General features: G+C 38.2%; 1 protein-coding gene across 2 annotated transcripts in view; it reads left to right on the forward strand.

Annotated features, from left to right (window-relative positions):
• Positions 1 to 18,579, forward strand: part of DLD (dihydrolipoamide dehydrogenase) — a 48,130-nt gene that overhangs the window by 20,604 nt on the left and 8,947 nt on the right. Inside the window, exons 9-14 of one of the 2 annotated variants that reach the window (XR_013814284.1) lie at positions 6,502 to 6,692; positions 7,359 to 7,529; positions 7,848 to 8,037; positions 8,459 to 8,596; positions 14,596 to 14,685; positions 14,778 to 14,959. Coding sequence is in view for 1 of the 2 variants with exons in the window: in XM_079785903.1 (XP_079642029.1) it covers positions 6,502 to 6,692; positions 7,359 to 7,529; positions 7,848 to 8,037; positions 8,459 to 8,596; positions 14,596 to 14,685; positions 14,778 to 14,843 (846 nt within the window). In the remaining variant the exon portion in view is untranslated. Of the gene's footprint in view, positions 1 to 6,501; positions 6,693 to 7,358; positions 7,530 to 7,847; positions 8,038 to 8,458; positions 8,597 to 14,595; positions 14,686 to 14,777; positions 15,531 to 18,579 lie in introns of those variants that run through there. The other variant, XM_079785903.1, reaches the window with a different exon arrangement.

Below are 18,579 nucleotides of genomic sequence, written 5' to 3' on the forward strand. Positions count from 1 at the left end.
ACCCGTCCCATTCCCTAGAATTTGACTAATAGTTAAAAAATCTTGACAGTCCTTCAGCTATTTAAATCTGACAGCCCTTCAGGCCCTTTCAGCCTTTGAGAAGACCTATGACTTACATGATCTGGCTCTTTCCTTCCTCTCCATCTTCATCCCAGTCCCTCTTCACTTACATGTTAGAAATGTCAAACTACTTGCAGTTCTCTGAATACCATGAAGTTTCATATCTTCTACATTGTTCTCCCTTTTGTCCACCTGGCAACTTTCCTATATTTCTAGTGACCTCTTCCCTCAATTTCAGTTTTCTTTTCCCATGGCCATTTTACTTTGTAATCACCAAGAATTGCTCTACTTCTGAAGTCACAAATTAGACATTTTATTCTCTAACCATAACCTCCTTTCCTCTCTTACTCTGTTATTCCTAGTAAACAGGCATTTTAACTCTATTAGGTTTTCTAGTTCATAGATCCTCTTCATTTTTGCTATCTTCCCTTTTCTGTCTTGATTGCTTTCCAGCTCAGCTTAGAGTCCAGTCTATCACTGTAACTACTTCTCACAGCTATTCTTGAGTCCTTTGCCTTGCTGTCATACCTGCTTGACAAAACTCTGGTCCTGCCTTCTTTATGCTATATCCAGGCTATTGACTACACAGGAGAAAAACACACACCCTGCAGATTAATGCTTGTATAAATTCTTGGTCATAAATCTCAAATCTCAGTAGGAACCTCAACCTGCTGACAATCCCATTATTGCCCTAGTTAGTACACTTTCCTGTTTCATTTCCCACTTGTCTCAAACTGTTGCCAGTATAATGTCTTCCCCTGCCTACAGATGACCTTGTCTCCTAAATCTATATATATAAAAGCCTAAGCAACTGTTACACCTGGTCGACCAGTCGCTATGATGTGCACTGACCACCAGGGGGCAGACTCTCAACGCAGGAGCTGCCCCTGGTGATCAGTGTGCTCCCATAGCCAACCTCCTGCAGCTGGCCAACCTTCTGCAGTCCCTACCTCCAGCCAGCGGCCCCAATCTGCTCCAATCAGGACTGGGTGAGACAACCCCAATTGGCCCCAATCGCCGGCCAGGTTGAGGGACCCCACCTGTGCACGAATTGGTGCACCAGGCCTCTAGTATCACGTAAAAGAGAAAGAAACCATCAGATGAAAACTCCCTCAATTTGATACCCCAGATTTGAAAATGTTCTTATCTGTTGTTACACCAATTCTCTTGAACTTCTATAACTGGAAATGCAATTTTTTCTAAGATGGAGCCCTTCACCCCTGTTTAGTAATTCATCATCTCCTGCCTTCTCAGGATCTTGGCTTTGTGATTTTTATTTTTGCATTTTTTTAGTCTTCAAACTCTCCCCTCCTTTAGCTTCCTTCTTATTTACATCTAAACATCCCTCTCTGTGGACACCCATGTGCTGTTCACACATGCTCAGATGCATTTGCACTCATAGACACAGGCTGTGTACACATAAATAAACCTCTCTTGATCCCACACCCTCCTTCAGTTATTAATCTTCCTCTCTCACCTTTTCACAACCAAACTTCTTTGAAAGAGTTGTCCATACTCTTATTTCACCAACTCCACTGACTCCTCAGTCCATGGCTTCTGGTGCCATCAAATTGCTCTTGACGGGATATGAATGGATTTATTACTTAGTCTAGTGGACTGTTTTCTTCACTGTTTTATTTGGTAGCAGCATTGCTGATTTTCTTGCATTTGAAACTCTTCCCCTAGCTTCTCTGAGTCCACATTCTGTTGGCTTTCTGTCCATCCTTTGAGCTGACTTCTCTGTTTTCTCTGCAGGTTTCCCTTTCTCAGCCTTCCCTTGAATAGTTATTACTCTGGATTCTTTCTCAGGGTTTATTCCAAACCCTTTTTTGTCTTTCCATAGATTATTCCCTTCACTCCTATATCAATTATCTAAGGACTTATAAATATTCGCAACCTAATTTTTTCTCCTTGGCCTCTAAACTTTACATCCGAATGCCTATCAGCATCTCTACTTGTAGGTCTCGCAGGTCCTCATTTCAGAAATGTGTAACTTACCCTTAACCTTACCCTCTTCTTCCTCCATCCCTAAACAAGCAAAATAAAAACTTTTCTAAAATTTCCCATCTCAACAAGTGGTACTGACATCCATCTAGAGACCTAAGCAAGAAGTTTGGCAATTGTACATGACTTCTCCCATGCCTTCCTGCTCCATATTGAGTCAGTTACTGGCTCCTAATGTGATGCTACCTAGTAGAGATCTCATGAATATATGCTCTTCTTTTTCTTTTTTATCCTCACCTGAGGATGTGTTTCTATTGAATTTTAGAGGGAGAGGGCCAGAGAGAGAAACAGAGAAACATCTGTTGCCTCCTGTGCATACCCCAACCAGGATCGAACCTGCAACCTTTTTGATGTATGGGACAATACTCCAACCAACTGAGCCACCCAGCCAGGACTATCCCTTTTCATATACTTACTTAGATCCTTGTTCAGGCCAGCATCATGTCTTGCCCAGGTCTCTTTGGTTTCTGTCATCTTTTTCTAATCTATATTCCTCAAAGTTGCTGGACTAATCTTTTTATAACATAAATGTAATCAGGTCCCTTCCCTGCTAAAAACCCTTTAATGACTCACTATAGCTGTTAGGGTAAATCTAAACTCTAGCAAGATGTGGCACTGACTCAGATCTCCATTGCTAGCCCCTCTCTTTCTCAAACAATGTTCTAGTTACATTGAAATATCAATTCCTAAACAAACTGTGCTTCCCTTTATCTGTAGGCCTTCCTTCTGTTTGGAACATTTCTTCCCTTTAGTCTCTGCACTCTAATGAGCCCTTTACCTTCCCTGCCTACCCTAGATGTCCTTAGGTACTCTTGTTGAGTGTTCCCATTGCACCCTATACTAGTACTTCTTGTTACAGTATTATCTCTCTTTTTTGATATTACTTGTTCACTTGTCTCTCTCTCAATAAATCATAAACTCTATGAGGGCAGAGATCCTGATTTTTAATTTACCGTGTCCTTAGCATAGTGGCTTTTAAGAAAAATTATTACTCAAAAAGCTTTTATTGATATAATAACTTTCAACAGTCAGCTTAGAAATTACCATTTTGGTTAAACTTCTTTTAAGAAAGTTCAAGTCTTTCTTTTTTGTGTGTCTATAATATAACTAGAGGTCCGATGCACGAAATTCGTGCAAGAGTAGGGCTTCCTTACTGCTGCCAGCAGGCATCCGGGACCCTGGCTTCCTTCGCAGCCCTGGTGTCATTCAGAAGGACTTCTGGTCTAATTAGCATATTACGCTTTTATTATTATAGATGTGTCTACATCTTTTTATCATCTAACAATAGATTGCATTTATTTGTTTGTCTTTCCTACAGAACCATAACTGCTTGAAGGCAGGGACTGAGTTTTATTCATATTTGAATCTCCATTGCTTAATGTTTCTTATTAGGTCCTGTAGATACTAGATCCATTATTTTGTCATTATCCTTTTGATCCAGTCTAGTCTGTCAGGATCACTTGTAAATGGTGTTTAACACTAAGCATAATCTGGATTTTGGAGAGCATGTCTTTTGATATGTGTAATATACTTCTTTTAATGTAATCCTTTATGATCAGTTCGTTTACTTATTTAAGCACATAGCTTGTAGTCAGTCCTTTTATGTTGTTGTTGGCATAAATTTTCCCTTTTTGTGCTGTGCATTTGTTTTCAAGTTGCACAAGTTTTATAGTCCTTTAAAAATCTCCCCCTTTAATCTCTATGTTAAAATTAGGTGTTTAATACTGAAATAGAGTTGCAATTTCCTGCTTCTATCTGGCATCTTATTCAAAGTTTTGTATTTTTTGTTTGTTTGTTTCAGGTAAAAGAGCTTTCAATAAAGAGCTAGCTCCTTATACTATAGGTCTTGTGATAAATTCCCCCAAGCTTTTGTTTGCCTGGGATAGCCTTTATTTGCCCTCCATATGTAAAGGATAACTTTGCTGGCCATATTATTCTTGGCTCGAGGTTTCTTTCTTTCTATATTTGAATATTTCATTCTATTTTCTCCTGGATTGTAGATTTCTGTTGAAAAGTCTATATATGTAAAAGCATAATATGCAAATTGACTGGATGGTGGAATGACTGGTTGGCTATGATGTGCACTGACCACCAGGGGGCAGACGATCAACGCAGGAGCTTCCCCCAGCCTGCAGGCCCCAATTGGGGTCTGCCAGCAAACCTCTTGTTCCCTCCCCCCGGCCAGCGGGCTCTGATTGCCTGATGGGGAACTGGGAACCCGGGGTGGGTGGTAGCTGACGCGGGCAGCTCCAGAACTATTGCCCCACACACAGGGAGACCAGCGGTGGTGGCGAGGGGGCGGGGTTGGCTGCCGGCAGCTGGGGAAGATCGGCCCTGATTGCAGGCCATGCCTAGGGACCCTACCTGTGCATGAATTTTGTGCGCTGGGCCTCTAGTCCATAATAATTTAATGTGGTTTCCTTTGTAGGTTGCAGTCTTTTTTCCCTTGGCTGCCTTGAAAATTTTGTCATTAACTTTTGACAGTTTTTATATAATATGTCTTGGAGAAGGCCTTTTTGCATTGAGATAATTAGGTGTTCTGTTAGCTTGTTGAATTGGAGGGTCCAGCTCTTTCCATAGGTAGGTTTGGGAAGTTCTTTTTTTTTTTTTTTAATATATTTTATTGATTTTTTTACAGGGAGGAAGGGAGAGGGATAGGGAGTTAGAAACATTGATGAGAGAGAAACATGGATCAGCTGCCTCCTGCACATCTCCTACTGGGGATGTGCCTGCAAGCCAGGTACATGCCCTTGACCGGAATCGAACCCGGGACCTTTCAGTCCACAGGCCAATGCTCTACCCACTGAGCCAAACCAGTTAGGGCGGTTTGGGAAGTTCTTATTGTTTGTTTGAATAGGCTCTCTGTTTCCTTCTCCCTCGATTCTCCTTCTGGAATACCCATTATTCTTACATTGATCTTTCTAATGGAGTCAGTTCTCATATTGTTCTTTGATTTTTTTAAACTTTCACTTCTTTCTCTCCTTCCACCTGAGTCATTTCTAGATTTCTGTCTTCAAGCTTGCTAATTCTCTCTTCCTTCTGATCTGTTGTTTCCAGACTGTCTAAAACATTTTTCGTCTCAGTTGTTGAGTTCTTCAGCTCCAGAATTTCTGTTTGGTTATTTTTTATAGTTTCATTCTCTTATTTCAGTACTCCTTTTTTATTGTTGATTTTATTCCTGAGCTCATTGAAGTGCTTTTCTGTGTTTTTTTTGTATCTTACTTAGTTTTTTTCATAACTGCAGCCTTGAATTCTCTGTCATTTAAATCACAGTCTTCCATGTCTCTGAGTTTGGTTTCTGGGAACTTCTCATTTTCATTCTGACCTACCCTGTTACTTATGGTATTTGATGGATTGTTTCTCTGCCTGGTCATTTGAAGTAGTGAACTTTTCTTTTTTAGGTACTGTTCTGTTCTTAACAATTTAACAGGTTAAGTTGAGGTCTGTCTTTTGTTCTCCAGTAGATGGTGCTATAATGGTTTTTATTTTTTCTTACCTGGACCTCTGAGATCTTGGTGAGTTGGTGTGGTCTTGGTCTAGAACCGTGGTTGGCAAACTGCGGCTCGTGAGCCACATGCGGCTCTTTGGCCCCTTGAGTGTGACTCTTCCACAAAATACCACGGCCTGGGCGAGTCTATTTTGAAGAAGTGGCATTAGAAGAAGTTTAAGTTTTTAAAATTTGGCTCTCAAAAGAAATTTCAATCGTTGTACTGTTGATATTTGGTTCTGTTGACTAATGAGATTGCCGACCACTGGTCTAGGGCTTAAAATGTTCTTTAAGAAATAAGCATTCAGTTTAAATTATAACTTCAATGAAAAAGTAAACATTTCTCTGTTGGGAAAATGAAATATTTTTCAAGCATTAGAAATTAATAGCATTAAGAGCTAGCATATTTTTCAAGTGTTAGAAATTAGTGGCATTAAGGGGTTACTTCTTCCCCCTCAGGGACCTTTCTTCCCACTTGTTCCTTTCTGGACCAGTTACCTGTATAGTTCATTCCTTCTCTTCCAGTCTTTGGGTAAATGTCACTGCTGGTGAAGCCTTCTCCCAGTCATACTATTTAAAATTGTAATTCCTTTCCTTTCAATAGTTGTGGCTCTACTTCCTGCTTTATTTTTTACTCATAGCACTTTACCATCTTCTTTATGAATTTTACTTATTTTTCTCCTGTACCAGGATATAAGGTTCCTGAGGCAGTGCTTGCCTAGCACTTAAATTGATGCCTAGCATATGGTAGGTGCTCAATAAATGTTGAGTGAACAGAGTGAATAAATATACTAGTATAAAGTTATAGATACCACAGTGTTAAAGCTCAGAGCCTCTAATAGGAACATATTAACAAAAGAAAATATCTTGTAATAAATTATTTAAGATAATTCAGTAAACATTTGCTCTAGAAATCTTTATTGTTATGATTTTTTTATTGTTATTTGCAGGGATCAGTTTGGCAAAGACTTGGTGCAGATGTTACAGCAGTTGAGTTTTTGGGGCATGTTGGTGGAATTGGAATTGATATGGAGATATCTAAAAACTTTCAACGCATCCTTCAAAAGCAAGGATTTAAATTTAAATTGAATACAAAAGTTACTGGTGCTACCAAGAAGTCAGATGGAAAAATTGATGTTTCGTAAGTATGCTGCATTTGATTTTGATGATATTTTCATCTTTTTCTTTAAGAAAAACGTTCAACTTTTCAGTATTTTATAATTTTAGGTTATTTTATAATATAAAACCATTTTATTGCTTAGTTTAACTCAGTATTGTCAAATCAGTCTATTGAAATTCATAATTAAGTTGATGGTAGATAAAGTAATCCAGTGTTCTCATTTTAATGTACGTTTTTATAGTACTGTATTCATTCAGAAAGTTTAAGCTCCCAAGACTCAGTAAAATGAATTCAATATTTTTAGACTGATATGTAGGGAAATCAGTAATATTAACTAGATTTTTTACTATGTGCCTGGCACTCTATTAAACACTTTTATAACTTAATAACTTGCCTAGGTCACACAATTAGTGAGTGACAGAGTCACTACTTGTACTTGGATCTTTTTTACTATAAGACCTATGTTCTTACCCGTGTTATACTGTCTGTTTTTTTAAAGATTTTAATGATAGACCTCAAGAGAATATGTACAATTTTTCATAGTCTGAGCCTATGTTATAATAAAATAAATTTACACTATTAGAAGTGTCATCAATACTTGAGAACTGTCTGGTGTTAAAATTTCCAAGTCTATCAGCTATCTATGTAGATGTGTGTTTAACAGTTATAACACCGTTCATTATCTAGTATTGAAGCTGCTTCTGGTGGTAAAGATGAAGTTATCACTTGTGATGTACTCTTGGTTTGCATTGGCCGACGACCTTTTACGCAGAATTTGGGACTAGAAGAGCTTGGCATCGAACTAGACCCTAGAGGTAGAATTCCAATCAATTCCAGATTCCAAACTAAAATTCCAAAGTAAGTTGCATAATTAACTGCATTTTCAATAATTTTGAAGTTTATGTCAAACACTACTTTGAAAATAAGACTTCTGTCATGCTTAAAAAATGCATTGGCTTTGGGGAAAAATAGTAAATAATATGTAAAAGCAAAATAATTAATTTAATTTTTCATTACCGAAAATTAGAACCCAAACTTCGATATTTAAAGAGCTGAATTTAATATATGTTTGGGTGACTTAATAACTAGGAACTTATAATCTTGTGAACATGGCATAACTGAAGATGAGTATCTGCGCTTTCAGAAGTTTACTCTTTCTTTTGACCTCTGTTGTAGTATCTATGCTATTGGTGATGTGGTGGCTGGTCCAATGCTGGCTCACAAAGCAGAGGATGAAGGCATTATCTGTGTTGAAGGAATGGCTGGTGGTGCTGTGCACATTGACTACAATTGTGTACCATCAGTGATTTACACACACCCTGAAGTGGCTTGGGTCGGCAAATCAGAAGAGCAGTTGAAGGAAGAGGTAACACTGCACTAGGGTAGTTTTACTCCAATGTATGAATTGAGTTTATGACACTGGTGGCTGAGAGTTATTAATATATTAGTGTGTTTTAATTACTATGTAGAACATTATACTTTTAGTTTATATATTTTTTCCTTAGTATTGTAAAGGAGATTATTCACTTGCCTGCATTTCAAAATTAGTAATTCTAGAGCTTTTCTTTTTGGCTTTGACATATACACAGATAGATTGAAATTGGCATTTTTTTGTGTTTATACCAAAATATATCTCATTAGCAAGTCTTTTGGTATTTCCTTCTATATGTTCTGTGAAGAATTACTTTCTTGGCATTTATTTTCTGAACAAATGGTGGATGGTTTCACCAATGGGAATAAACTTTTTCAGAGTTTATGTAGGTTGTCATTTTTTCTGTCTCTCACAGGGTATTGAGTACAAAATTGGGAAATTCCCGTTTGCTGCTAACAGCAGAGCTAAGACAAATGCTGACACAGATGGCATGGTGAAGATTCTTGGGCACAAATCAACAGACAGAGTATTGGGAGCACATATTCTAGGAGCAGTGAGTATTGTAAAACCAGAAATTTCATTAGGATTTTTGGAAAGCATTGCTAATTAGTAGATTTATTTAAAACCACCAAGTGTTTACATTCTAAGGTTACTAGAGGCCCGATGCACGAAGATTCGTGCAAGAATGGGCCTTCCTTCTCCTTGCTGTCGGCACTGCCTTCACTCCAGCTGGAGCCACCTTTCCGCTTTCCCATGCTGTCCTGCCCTGCCCCTGGCCGCTCGCATCTGCGTATGAAAATTAACCCACCATCTTTGTTGGGTTAATTTGCATACCCACTCCTGGTTGGCTGGTGGGCATCGCGAAGGTACAGTCAATTTGCATCTTACTCTTTTATTAGTGTAGGTATTTACCAGTAAAATTTGAGTATGGCTTCTTTGTGCATCATTTCTAGCAAGGTACCAGCAACACTCTCTCTCTCACAGTTTTGCCCACCATATCATCCACTTTCCAAACTGCAGCCGTGATTATTCTTTTAAAACAATCTTTCTTTTAAAAATATTTTTTTATTGATGTTATAGAGGAAGGGAGAGGGAGAGAGATAGAAACATCAAAGATGAGAGAGAATCACTGATCTACTGCCTCCTGCAAACCCCACACTGGGGATCGAGCCAGTAACCTGAGCGTGTGCCCTGACCAGGAATCAAACCGTTACCTCCTGGTTCATAGGTCAACACTCAACCACTGAGCCACGCTGGCTGGGCTAATTATTCTTTTATTTTTATTTTATTTTTTAAAGTATTACACATAGTAGTACATATATCTCTTTTTTCCCCCCCATTGACCTTCCCCCAGCCTCCCCTACCCCCTCTCGCATGCCCTCATGCCCCCCGCCCCAGTGTCTTGTGTCCATTGGTTGTGCTTATAAATGAGTGAGATCATGTGGTATTTTTCTTTCATTGCCTGACTTATTTCACTTAGCATAATGCTCTCCAGTTCCATACATGCTGTTGCAAATGGTAAGAATTCCTTCTTTTTATAGCAGCTTAGTATTCCATTGTGTAGATGTACCATAGTTTCTAATCCACTCATCTGCTGATGGGCATTTGGGCTGTTTCCAAATCTTAGCTACGGTGAATTGTGCTGCTATGAACATAGGGGTGCATATATCCTTTATGATTCGTGTTTTTAGTTTCTTGGGATATATTCCTAGAAGTGGGATTACTGGGTCAAATGGGAGTTCCATTTTTAGTTTTTTGAGGAAACTCCATACTGTTCTCCACAGTGGCTGCACCAGTCTGCATTCCCACCAGCAGTGCACAAGGGTTCCTTTTTCTTCACATCCTCACCAGCACTTGTTTGTTGATTTGTTGATGATTACCATTCTGACAGGTGTGAGATGGTACCGCATTGTCTTTTTGATTTGCATCTCTCGGATAATTAGTGATTTTGAGCATGTTTTCATATGTCTCTTGGCCTTCCTTCTGTCTTCTTTTGAAAAGTATCTATTTAGGTTCGTTGACCACTTTTTTTATTGGATCATTTATCTTCCTTTTATTAAGTTGTATGAGTTCCCTATAAATGTTGGAGATTAAACCTTTATCAGTGGTAACATTTGCAAATATCTTCTCCCATACAGTGGGCTTTCTTGTTGTTTTGTTGATGGTTTCTTTTGCTGTGCAAAGCTTTTTATTTTGATGTAGTCCCACTTGTTTATTTTCTCTTTAGTTTCCATTGCCCTAGGAGCGGTATCGGTGAAGAAATTGCTTCAGCATATGTCTGAGATTTTGCTGCCTGTGGATTTCTCTAGTATTTTTATGGTTTCCTATCTTATGTTTAAGTCCTTTATCCATTTTGAGTTTATTTTTGTGTATGGTGTAAGTTGGTCTAGTTTCATTTTTTTTGCATGTATCTGTCCAATTTTCCCAACACCACTTATTGAAGAGACTGTCTTGACACCATTGTATGTTCATGCCTCCTTTGTCAAATATTAATTGAGCATAGTGGTTTGGATCGATATCTGGGTTCTCTATTCTATTCCATTGGTGTATATGTCTGTTCTTGTGCCAGTACCAGGCTGTTTTGAGAACAGTGGCTTTGTAATACAGCTTAAATCTGGTATTGAGGTCCCACCTACTTTGTTCTTTCTCAGGATTGCTGTGGCCATTCGGGGTCTTTTTTTTATTCCAGATGAATTTTTGGAGAGTTCTTTCTAGGTCTGTGAAATATGCCGTTGGTATTTTAATGGGGAGTGTATTGAATCTGTAGATTGCTTTGGGTAGTATGGACATTTTAATGATGTTGATTCTACCAATCCATGAACATGGTATGTTCTTCTATCTGTTTATGTTTTCCTCTGTTTCTTTTTTCAGTGTCTTGTAGTTTTCTGCGTATAGGTCTTTTACGTCCTTAGTTAAGTTTATTCCTAGGTATCTTAATTTTTTTGGTTCGATGGTAAATGGGATTGCTTTTTTAGTCTCTCTGTCTGTAAGTTCACTATTGGTGTATAGAAATGCCATAGATTTCTTGGCGTTAATTTTATATTCTGCTACATTGCCGAATTGATTTATTAAGTCTAATAGTTTTCTGATGGGGAATCTTTAGGTTTTTTTAATGTACAATATCATGTCATCTTCGAATAAGGACAGTTTTACTTCATCTTTTCAGTTTGAATGCCTTTTATTTCTTCTTGTCTAATCACAATGGCTAATACTTTCAGTACTATGTCAAACAGGAGTGTCTTGTTCCTGTTCTTAGTGGAAATGGTTTTAGTTTTTGCCCATTGAGTAAGATGTTGGCTGTGGGTTTGTCATATATGGCTTTTATTATGTTGAGGTATGATCCTTTTATTCCCACCTTGCTGAGAGTTTTTATCAAGAAAGGGTGTTGGATTTTGTCAAATGCTTTTTCTGCATCAATTGATATGACTATGTGATTTTTATCTCTCACTTTGTTTATGTGATGTATCACGTTTATTGATTTGTGGATATTGTACCATCCTTGCATCCCTGGGATAAATCCTACTTGGTCATGGTGTATGATCTTTCTGATGTACTGCCGGAGCTGATTTGCTAGAATTTTGTTGAGGATTTTGGCATCTATGTTCATGAGGGATATTGGCCTGTAATTTTCTTTCATTGTGTTGTCTTTATTTGGTTTTGGTATTAGTGTGATGCTGGCTTCATAGAATGAGCTTGGAAGTGTTCCTTCCTCTTGAATTTTTTTGGAATAGTCTGAGGAGGATAGGTTTTAGTTCTTCCTTGAATGTTTGGTAAAACTCCCCTGTGAAGCTCTGGCTCCTGGCTTTTGTTTGCTGGAAGCTTTTTGATGACTGCTTCAATTTTTTCCATAGTTATCGGCCTATTGAGATGTTTAGATTCTTCCTGATTGAGTTTTGGAAGGTTGTATTGTTCTAGGAATATGTCCATTTCCTCCAGGTTGTCCAGTTTGTTGGAATAGAGTTTTTCATAGTATTTTTTAACAACCCTTTGTATTTCGGTGGGGTCTGTTGTTATTTCTCCTCTTTCCTTTCTGATTTTGTTTGGGTCCTCTCTCTTTGCTTCTTGGTGAGCCTGGCTAGAGGTTCATCAATCTTGTTTATCCTTTCAAAGAACCAGCTCTTGGTTTTGTTGATCTTTTATATTGTTTCTTTGGTCTCTATGTCATTTATCTCTGCTCTGATCTTTATTATTTCCTTCCTTCTGCTTACATTGGGCTTTTCTTGTTGCTCTTTTTCTAACTCTGAAATTGGGAAAAGGAAAAATAAGTAAGAGAGAAAAGAAACAGAATAAAAAAGAAGAGGGGAAAGAACTCTTTATATGGGGAGAAAACTCCAATAGAACAGCCACGAATCCCAACAAATGCCAGCAACAAATACCTAGAGATGAATGCAAACTACAAACAACAACTAATACCAAGCAAGGCGAGGGAAAACAGAAGCAAAAAATAAACAAAACAAAAAAAGAAAAAGTGAATCTCACAAACAAGCATAAAAAAGCCAATATAATCAACAGTCAAGCAAACAATAACAAAAGGACACAGAGAAAAAAATTTGGAGAGTGAAGAAAGAGAAGAGAGAGGTGTGCATGGACTTAGAGCAGGGGACTGGAAATTAGTAGTAGTAGTAATAATACTGATTAAAAATAAAAATGTAATAAGGTAAAATCAAGTGAGGAAAAAAAATTTAGTTTCTTAAGTAAAAGATGAAAAAAGAAAAAAAACGTTCAGTAGTGAAGATCATTCACTTCCTCTATTGTTCTGTTTGGCTTGCGTGTTTCCTAGTCAGGACAGTATTGAAGTTCCCTGCATTCCACTGCTCCTCAGTGTTGTAGGCCACAGTCCTGATTTTCAAGCAGGCAGTACTTCTTTGCTTCTTATACTCCTTTGTTTGTGTTTTCACAAGAGTCAATTTGTGATTCAACCCCTGGGTGGCAGTGTTTCTGGATTGATCTCTGGGTCTATAGGTCCTCTCTAGCTGGTGTTTAGATTTTGTTTTCCCTGTGGCACTTAATACCAGTTTGGGGGAATGGACTGCCCCAGAGCTGGTTCTCTGATCGTTATTCCCCGCTCTGATCCCCAGGTTCCACAAAAACAACTTTCCCCTGCAGTCTCTTAGAGTGTCCCCAATTGGGTGATCCTATGTATTGGGCTTAGTAATCAAAAGCAAGGATTTAAAGAGGGAAAAAAAGAGAGAGAAAAAAGAGCCAGAGTAAGTGCGCGAACTCCAGCGCTGTGGTGCAAGTCTGTGCAGTGTTTTTTCCCCTTGGGTCTAAGCAGTCGGCACACTTAAAATTTTTAGGCTGCCCTTTTGTGCCCAGTTCAGCTATGGGTTGCTTTTTAGAGTTCCCGTCTGTTAGCAGCCCTGCAGATCCCCTTCCACATTTGCGGATCACGCCAGCCCCAACGGCCCGGCCGTGGACTTTTCTGGGCGCAGACTTCTCCGGATCACCCAGCTTCTGCATGCGCGTTTCTCTCTCCTGCCTGGACCACAGACCTCACCTTTTCCCAGACAAAATCTGACCTTTCCGTGAGGAGGCGCAGAGCTCCTCCGAATCTGCATGCTCACTCCACGTGGGGACCAGTGTTCCCGGGTTCGCAGCTGTTCACTGGGTGCCATTGTTGTAAATCCCAGGATTTTCAGGCTTCCGACAATATCCACTCTCCCCTTCAAGATGGCGCAGTCTCCGCTTCAGAGCCGGTTGCTCTGGGAGGGATCCCAGCAGCAGTGGAGGCTGCCCGGTCAGGGGAACCCCGTTGGGCAATTCCCCACAGTCCGCTGGAGTACAGCTGTCCCTCAACTCACAAACAAAAACTCCCAGTGGGACCTCACACTCTCCCTTCGCACTATCCCTTCGTCGGCAGCCATCTTCCTGGGCTAATTATTCTTTTAAAACATGCACCATATGCCTGCTTTAAACTCACCAAGTTTCTTTTCAACTGAAGACTTACAAATCCTCACTGAGTCTGGTCCTGCCTACCTTTCTGCTTCATCTCTTTCTACTCTTCCTTTTTGGACCTTCTTTCAATTTCATAAGAGGTCAAGTTTTTTTCCTGGTTAGAGCTTTTTGTTTATAGTCATACCCTTTGCTTAGAATGCTCTGCCTCTAGATCTTCTTGTAATTGGCTCCTTTATTGTTCAAGTCTCAGCTCAAGTGTTACCTTTTAAGAGAAGCCTTTCCTACCATAAGTCTGAAGCTTGCCCTCCCCTTAGGTATTTGATGTAACAATAATGAAAGTAGGACATTTAAGTTCCTACTCTATAATCTCTCCTAAATACATGCATTAACTTTAATTTTCACAACTCCGTGGGGTAGGAATTGCTCTTCCCATTTTTGAGGCAAATAAATGTAATGAAGTAGTCTGTGAGTAGTTGAGGTAGTAACTGGTAGAATTTGAATCCAGAGTCCAAGCTATTGACTTCTGTGCCACCTTTTTCTGTTAAGCTTTTCCTAAGTGGAAGAAGTTAGCTAACTGCTCTTACAACTAATCTCCCTTTAGTGTGTAGTTGTTTTTGCCATGGAAATAAAATTACTTCTTGGCTTACTATTTTAAAGGGTGCTGGTGAAATGGTAAATGAAGCTGCTCTTGCATTGGAATATGGAGCATCCTGTGAAGATATAGCTAGAGTCTGTCATGCACATCCGGTAATTATTAACAACATAACAGAATTAATAGCTACTCTATTTTCTTCTGACACAAGTCCTTGAATTTTAATATTAAATTTCTTCCCTTGCAGACCTTATCAGAAGCTTTTAGAGAAGCAAACCTGGCTGCATCATTTGGCAAACCAATCAACTTTTAAATTTGAAGATTATATTTTTCTGAAATTTCCTGAGAGTGTTTAGAGATCACATTTCTGAACAGGATATGCTCACAGCTCCAAGAAATTCTAGGACTGAATTATGAAACTTTTGGAAGGTATTTAATAGGTTTGGACAGAATGGAATAATGTCATATCTACATTTTAAAAAAATTTAATAATTTGTTTTAGTACGTTAATATTGCAAAAGAAATGCTACTTATAGTAGCACTCTGGAAAAATTTTTAACGCATATTTCCATGCTGTTTGTATAAGGTTCAACCTCACTGAATTTGTTAGCTTTTGTCCCTGGTATAGTAAAGTTGGATTTACTTATTACATGGATGGAGCTGCAGTATGGTAGGTGAACAGCTGTGTTTGAAGCAAGGTGATCAAGTTATTTTAAACTTGGTTTTCAATATTGGACATAAGAGTCAGTCAGAATAAGATTTAAATATGTATAAACTGAACTCATGTAAATAAAAAATGATCGTCTCTCATTTGGTTTATTTAATCCCCAAATTCTTGCTGTTTAGATATAGAATTTATGTGTTTAGATTTTTAAGCTACCGTAAAGGTCTGTAGTCTGAAGTATATAGTTAACCAAATTCATATTTAAATGTTAAATAGCCACTCATGTATTATAATGGGGAATGAAAATATGAAAATAAACATTTCCTAAATATTCAATTATTGAGTGGATATTAAGATAATATGAATTCTTTTATGACTACCTCTTGTGCATTATTACTTTCTTAAAAATTTATTTCTATTGTTGAGAATATTATAGATGTCTTCCATTCCCTTTCTCCTGAACCTTTACCCCCCATCCACCTGGCTCCTGCGACACCCCAGGCTTTCACTGCACTATTGTCTATGTCATGGACTATGCATATAACTTCTTTGGTTAATCTCTTTCCATCCCCACCACCCCTTCACTCTGAGTTTTGTCAGTCTGTTCCGTGCTTCCATGTCTCTGGATCTATTTAGATTCAGTTTATTTTGTCCATTAGGTTCCACATATACGTAAAATCCTGTGATATTTGTCTTTCTCTGACTGGTTTATTTTGCTTAGCATAATCTCCAGGTCCATCCATGCTGTAGTCCATTGTAAGCTTAATTTTTTGTTTTAAATTCTCACCCAAGGATATGTTTATTTTTTATTTTTAGAGAGAGGGAAGGAGAGAGAGAAAGAAACATCAATCAATTGCTTCCCATATGTGCCCTGACCTGGGATTGAACCCACAATCTAGGTTTGTGCCCTGACAGGGAATTGAACTGGCAACATTTTGGTATATAGGACAACACTCCAACTGACTGCGCCATCTGACCAGGGCCTATTTCTCCTTATTATAGCTCTTAAAAGCTTGGATGTACCTTTCCCCCACATTGTAGTATTAAGACATTCAATCTGTTTTGGTGATACCTACAAAATATTGAGCTTGTACTTTTGGAGAAACAATGTAAGAGAATCTTAAATCTGTCTTTTTCTATGTAGATTTTCATTGTGTTCTTGGCTGGGTAAATGACTGTTTCTTTCAAGTGTGCTATAAAATTTTATTTATTGGTAAATACATAATATGACCATTTCTTGAAATATTTAAATAATGGTGTTAAATGACAAATAGGCTTTTGCATATATTAACTAAATTTAAGAACCATTTTAGATTAAATAGTTCTCAAATTTGGGATAGCATGAATTTAAAGAGGAAAATAAGCTATCTTAAAATACTAGGAATAGGCAAATTAGATATTCACTTGATTACAATTTAAAGTTTATACTAGTCTTAAGGAAAAGTTGAGAGAATATAATTTATCAGCAGAAAGCTATGTAGAATACAATACCATCAGTTGATCATAGCTAAAAAGAGAATCTTGAGTATTCTTCAGGTTTTAATCATATTATATATGGGTCACATTTTCCTTTTTCTTATATCCAGTGGTCCTGGATTGTACATGATTTTTTAAAAATATATTTTATTGATTTTTTACAGAGAGGAAGGGAGAGGGAAAGAGTTAGAAACATCGATCAGCTGCCTCCTGCACACCTCCAACTGGGGATGTGCCCGCAACCAAGATACATGCCCTTGACTGGAATCGAACCTGGGACCTTTTAATCTGCAGGCTGACGCTCTATCCACTGAGCCAAACCGGTCAGGGGTACATGATTCTTATGAATAAAACTATGTAAAGATTCTGGATTATGTTACATATTTCTTAAAAATAGTGAATTTTTGTTTCAGTGGGTGGTTTACTTGGCTGATCTCCATTCCAAATTTGTCTTTGTGAAGGACAGCAGCTGAGATTTCTATTCGGGTGTTTTACCGTTACCTGACTGCCTGTTCCTTGCATATGTAGTTCACTGGTCAGCCAGAGATTGGGCAAAGTATATACACAATTGGGGGGTCCTCTCCTGTGTCTCTTTGCTTTTCTGATGTTTCCCTCCTTCATATTTCAATTGCTGTGGTTGCCCTAAATTCTGTCCTCCTACTCTTGAACCAGTAAAACTTGGCTTTTGCCAAGTTGCCACTTATTGGGATCTCCCCTCAAGTGAAAAATTGTTAAAAATGTGAATTTCACCCAGTGCTGATCTTTCTTCAGTGTCAACTCCCCTCTGCCTACTTGATTAATCTCTATCTTTACTTTAAGGGGGAAAACACATTTTGTTTAGATTTTGCAGTTATTAGCAGGAGTGTTGGTTTGGTATATGCTATTTTTTTGAAATCCCAATATTATGTGAAGTGCTAGTTTATTTAAACCTCAAGCATGTCTCTTACTCTAGGGAAAAAGTTTTAATTAAGGAATACTGAAGTATAATTTAATATGAAGTCCTAGCTATAGAGAGACACAAAGAAATAGTTAAATTCAACTTTAAGGATTCCCATTCAATATGGGAATGCAAATTTATTTGGGTGGGACTGATAAAACAAATTTTAAATGTTCACTTACTGTTTACTAAGTTCGAAATATTTTCTTGGCTGGTGAAAGGTGGGGCCGAGCTCCTTGTCCAGTTCATTAAGCTGATTAAAATTTTGTGGTTTCAGTGTGAGATCTTTGGTTGTTTAGCTGTAAAGGAGTAGGGAGTAGTGACAGTTTCTATTTTAAATGAAATACATAGGGGGAAAATACTTCCTTTCTCTTGTAGGTGATGCGGTATGACCACTTTGTTCAAGTGACAACTAAGTGCCTCGAACCAGAGGGAAGGTCTTGCCTTATTGTTTAAATTATAGCTGTTTTCATAACTTTTGTTCAGGCCCCGCTTCAAATGCAGCTGTGTTGGATGTGTGGGTGGTTAAAGTAGTACACAGAATGGTTGTTGAAGAATGTGTGAAAAAATCAGGGCCTGGCCTGTTACCCAGCTGTCTCAGCTATAAAGTTGACACAGGCTTGGCAGTTGTATCCGTTATTTTCTTTACCCTTGTAGAATAAGTGATTGTCATATGATTGTTTTGGCCTCACCCTACATTATCTTAGCAAAGAATCTGTAGTTTCTGAGTTAAAATACAATGTAAAAGCTGAGAAATTAGTCTCATTCTGTACTTTGAATAGCACTGCTCACTTGGCAGGAGCAATATCTAAACTCTGGCCTGCTTTAATTTAAACCTTCCCCATAGCAACCCTGAAGGTGATAATACTTAAAAGTCACAATTTTCTAAAAATTGCTCTTTGTTTTTTTTTCCTAGAGCAAGGAATACTGTGGGAGTTTTGGAGATTGGAGCAACTAAGCAGCCACTGAAAT

Source organism: Cnephaeus nilssonii (genome assembly GCF_951640355.1).
Source record: "Cnephaeus nilssonii genome assembly, chromosome: 12".
Lineage (NCBI taxonomy): Eukaryota > Metazoa > Chordata > Mammalia > Chiroptera > Vespertilionidae > Cnephaeus > Cnephaeus nilssonii.